This window comes from Thalia democratica, chromosome 1 (genome assembly GCF_965202585.1).
Source record: "Thalia democratica chromosome 1, ktThaDemo2.hap1.1, whole genome shotgun sequence".
NCBI classification, from domain to species: Eukaryota; Metazoa; Chordata; class Thaliacea; order Salpida; family Salpidae; genus Thalia; species Thalia democratica.
The window spans coordinates 103570686-103575819 of NC_139165.1; the positions used below are offsets into that span (position 1 = coordinate 103570686).

The window sequence follows — 5134 nt, forward strand, 5'->3', positions numbered from 1 at the left end:
TCAGTAAAATATATTTTTCTATGGAGTCATAGTAATATGATATTATGTTTCATCAACTAAATATTCTTTTTTAAATTAAATAGTTGTGAAATGGTAAGGCAAAAAAGATTAACCAAAATTAAAAAAGCTTAACAACATTAATAAAGACTTTCATGTACAACCAAAAAAAAAAAACCACAAAATAAAATTTTTATTAACAAGTTTTTTTATAGTATTACAAACGTTAAAAATGAAAAGTAATAACGATTATTCAGTTTTCTTTTTGTGTTTTATAATTCTATTAAACGTGTACTTAGTGCCGGGCTTCACATCCAATTCTGCTCTTTTGGATCTTTTCGTGTCTTTATCAGGACCAAACGCGTATCTGCAAGATAAAAATATAATCATTTATTTCTATGAATGTACACCTAGATCAAATGTATATATGTAAGTTTAATATATAGTAATTTATTTCTATGAATGACACCTAAATTAATGTATATCTGTAAGTTTAATATATTGTAATTTATTCATATAAATATATACCTGCATGTATATTGTTTAGTTTTAGTAGGTAATTTACAGTGGCAGCTTTTAAATTTGTCTAAGTTTTTGCGAGTGTTTAAATTGAAAACAAGTTATTAACATTAAACATAAAATTGGATTTTAGCTTTGCTGCAATTTTTTCAACCTAGAGCTTACTTAAAATGTAAATTAAAAAATTGGTTGAACTTTTTTTTATACTCTGGTAACTATGCTTGTTTAAGTATATTTGTAAATTTAAAAGTTTTTAAGTGATTTAGCGCTAGTAATAAATATTATTTCTATATTACATTTACTTTTTTAGTGGAAAATATAGGGTTAAAAATTTATATTCTAAATTGAAAAAATTTAAAATAAAAAACAACTAGAGGACATATGACTTGAAAATGATCGTAAAATTTTAAGAAAATTAGCAAAATAGTTTTTTTTTTAAATAAAAATATTTTACATTTACAATTAATACTTTTTAATTTTTCAACAAAATAATAAAACGAAAAAATATACCTTTGTAAAATATAAAAAATTACGTAACAAAATTTTAGAAATAAAAAGCAACCAACCTTCTTTGCGAAGTTGCGTCAAAAACCTTGATTCTTTTTATCCTCAAGCTGACGTGCATCTTCGCGTAATACCACCACAAGGTGGAGTCGTTGTACAAGTTCTTCCACTCGAAAGACACCTGCTGCAGTTCACCGACTTCTTCGGGTACGGTGACCACGAACACCTCGGTCGAGTGGTGGTTCGTGCACTCTTCGCAGTACCTTTCCTCCGGTTGTTCGGGTTGAGTGCTGTTGAAGGTGATCTTTTTAGAATAATTAATAAACGTCTCCAGTAATGCATAGGTACAATATCATGTTAAGTTTTTTTTTAAACATTTTTTTAAAGTTAGCTAGAATTATCTTATTTTCTAAAAGATTAAATGCATTTATAGTTTCTCATAAAGCGTCTTCAAAGGGTTCTTGTACAACACTATAGTCTTGGTATAACATATAAATTTAAAACGCTTTGATTGAAGTTATCCTTTTTATAAATTCAAGTACTTAATTTTAAAACTAGAAAGCTAAAAACTATGTCTTAATAATCTAAACCAGGCAGGATTTTCCTAATATACCACTTCTTTTTCAATGATATTAATTAATAAAGCTCACAATTCGAGATTTTTAGTTTGAGAAGATCCATTCGCACCCCGGAAAGACATCATGAACTGGCTCCTGATATTCTGCTTGGTCCTGGGATCCTGCAAGTTGTCCCTCAAGCTAATCTGCACCCTGTACGTGTTTCCCACAAACGGGGATTCTTCCGTCGTGTGCAGGTAAAAGTCGCGTATTCGGGGTTTTCCCGAAAGTGGGGTGGCGTAGTAGCCAAGATAGCGGCACCTGTTGAAGTATAAATATATTAATAAATTTATGTACATATGTTTGTTATTTGGCAATTGAACCTATATGCAAATTTAGCGTGTCTTATTTCTATAAATGATTTATTCAGTGACGTAATAATGTTTACAGTTTTTTGCTTCTTTTAATTGCATTTTAACATATGTTTTTTATTATATCATTTTAATTAACTGACCAACGATATGTTGTAATTGAGAAAACACAGAAACAATTGTTTCAGTTAAAACTTTATGTTTTAAAAACATAAACAAATTTGTACATACAAATAGTTAATAAAGACATCATTTAAAATGATTATAAATTGTTGATATCTTGTTTTTTGCTTTAACTTATTATTTACTTGTTTTATATTAATACTTAATATTACCTGTTGTTTTTAAGTATTTCGTTTGCTCTCGCTCTACAGTTAAAGCAGCTTCCTCTCTGTAATTATTTAAAAAAAATTAAAATGTTGTTGAACTGTACCACCAATCAGTACAATTTATGTACATATTTGTTGTGTATATTTTTTGATTAATTAGTATTATTTTGTTGAAGCAAATTTCTGTCCAAAAAATCTTTTTTTGTATTGTGGAAGCCGTAATGCAACTTAATTTTGCTTTTATTTGTTTAATAGATTTTGTATTTTAATTTTACAATATTAATTGTCTCGAAAAAATACAAAACAAAAATTAAATACTAGTTCGAGTACTGATTCTCTTTTGTTCAAGTATTTCTTACAAGACTTTACGGTCAATAAAAAACTACTAGATGGAAATTGTGCTTTTACTATAAAAAAATTAATCAAGCAACAATAACAAACTTACCTTGTAGGCTTCAAAATTTTTGCACCTGTAGGCCAAGTATCTCGATTTGTGTTTGATTGATTCGGTGTAGAACTCATGCCCCGCAGAATGATCGCAAGCAACTGAAAAAATTATAATAAAATAAGTACTTGGAAAAACGTTTGCTTTATTTTGTTAGAGTTTTCCACAAGGTGTTGTATGTATTAAAATTTTTGAAAAATAAACAAATAAAGTTTTTGTAGTTACTTATATATTTTTTTTTTACTGTAGATGAAAGTTGAACAAACTAGAAGAACTGCCGCTGCATTGCGGGTGGCTATCCCCACCGTCTGGCCAAAAGTCAATGTGTCCAATGTGCGCGTGGTGTCCATAATCTGAACAATTTAAATAATTTTATTATTAATCTTACTATTTATACCTTCTATAGGTGCAAAAAAACTAAAGTCTGAATATTTTAAAAGGTTTTATTATTGTTGTTAATATCCAAATCTTCTGTACGTACATGTCTGTCAAAATTTGCACACTAAAATTTATACTATAAAGACTTAATAAGAACGTACATGTCTTTAAAGGTTATTAGATAACTTAAAGATTACATTCAGCAAACATGACGTAACTAGTATAAAAGCTAACACTAGAAAACACAACTCACGTGTTAAACTGTTGCCTCCCTGTACCATGTTCGAATGGATGACGTCAACAAAATCGGCGTCAGACTTGTGGAGCATCGCATCCGGGTACGATTCGTTGTACAGCAGACTCGCAGGGTCGATGCCACTGATGCGTGCAATTTTCATTCCTTTCTTGTTCATCAACTTTCCCGTGTGCCCGGCAAGATGAGCACCCAAGCTGAAGCCTATGAGGTAAACGTCCTTCTCGTTGATTTTGTAAGTTTCCTGTTTAATTAGAGTGTTGGAAACTAAACTACGAGAAATAATAATAACAAATTAGAGTTGTTTTTAGTTGCTTACAAATTTTTCCAGATGTTTGTAAGTTTCCTGTTTGATTAGAGTGTTAATAACTAAACTATGAGAAATACAAATAACAAATTAGAGTTGTTTTTAGTTGTTTACAAATATTTCCAAATGTTTGTAAGTTTTCTGTGTTATTAGAGTGTTAATACTTAACTATGATAAATTGTAATAACTAACTATGATTGTTTTCAAAAAATAATGAATTAAACGTTCTCAATTAACTTAGGTTGATGAAAAAATTACCAACGTTTGATTTTGTTTATAATATTAAAACAAGAACCTTTTTAGTCTAAAATCTGACTTTTACTTATACTCAGCGAGCAGACATGCTCTTTTAAATTTTACAAACTTTTAGATTCTTCAGCAAGTTGAACACCTGGTGGCCAACCACCAGGGTGTTCGTCAGCGCCTGGTCGTACTCGTTTATTGGGTGGTTGGCCCCGACGGTCCAGTTGACGACAAACACGTTCGCGTCGTCCACGGAAAGGATGGCGTCGGCCATTCTTGTCGTCCACTCGGGTAGTTTTCGTGACGTGGGCTGAAAAAAAACGAGTGGATTGTCGTTCAACTAGGTTACCTGATATTTGTAAATATTTAAGTAGGTTTTGTGACTCAATAAAAAAACAGTAAAATTTGTTGAGGTAGGTTAGTTAAAATAAAAATAATGTTTCTCACTTGGAAGCCGTGGATAACGAATTTAGTAGGGTTCGAAGCGTTAAATGATGATTTTCTCAATTTATCCGCATCAGTAACATCCTGCAATGTGCTGTTCCTTGTTTTCAACAAAAACCTGGTTTGCAATGTTTGTGGACTTTCTGGTATGCGCAGGCCTACATGAGGGCCTGAAGTAAAGTTGTAGCAACCGAGGTTGTCGTAACATACGGAAGTTTTTTTCAACTCTTTTTCAGGCTTCTTTGATGAATTTTCTTGTTGGTCAGCTTAAAAAAAATACAAATAAGTTTATGAACATCATTTTTAATTTAGATTTATTGATTTTTTAAGTTTTAGCCAGTTAAAGAGTGATTATAAAAAACTAAGTTTTAAATCTGTAGACATTTTTTAAATTAGATAATTTAGAAGACATATATTCATAGCTTTTGTTCAATAACTAGCGCAATGTTATGTGAAAAACTCAATTCTCATTTAGTATTTTCTTTGTTACTAACTTGTGGTGTAAAATTAAATTTAATAAAGTTTATCAAAATTAGAATAAAAACACAACAAACGGACACTAACCTCTTACAGTTTGCAAAGACATAAAATACAAAATGCAGTTAAAAAGCAGTGACCAGTTTTTATTATTTTTAAAAAGCGAACCAAAGCTTTTGTTGCATTTAGACTCCTTAGACTTTGTAGGTATACTGGTTTTACTTTGTTTCATTTTATTTATCTGTAAAAAGATTAATATTTTAGTTCTTTTACTTTAACTTATGTACATATTTTATTTTTAGATTAAGTT

General features: G+C 29.9%; 1 protein-coding gene across 1 annotated transcript; it reads right to left on the bottom strand.

Moving 5' to 3' along the window:
- Positions 1 to 246: 246 nt before the first annotated feature.
- On the bottom strand, positions 247 to 4933 carry LOC145842024 (pancreatic lipase-related protein 2-like). Its single transcript, XM_082949375.1, has 10 exons — positions 4912 to 4933; positions 4351 to 4613; positions 4025 to 4213; positions 3354 to 3597; positions 2989 to 3075; positions 2723 to 2823; positions 2284 to 2339; positions 1671 to 1898; positions 1083 to 1310; positions 247 to 364 (listed from the first exon to the last, which is right to left on the bottom strand). The coding sequence occupies exons 1-10, from the start codon at positions 4931 to 4933 to the stop codon at positions 247 to 249; spliced, it is 1536 nt and encodes a 511-aa protein (XP_082805501.1).
- Between the last annotated feature and the right edge of the window lie 201 nt (positions 4934 to 5134).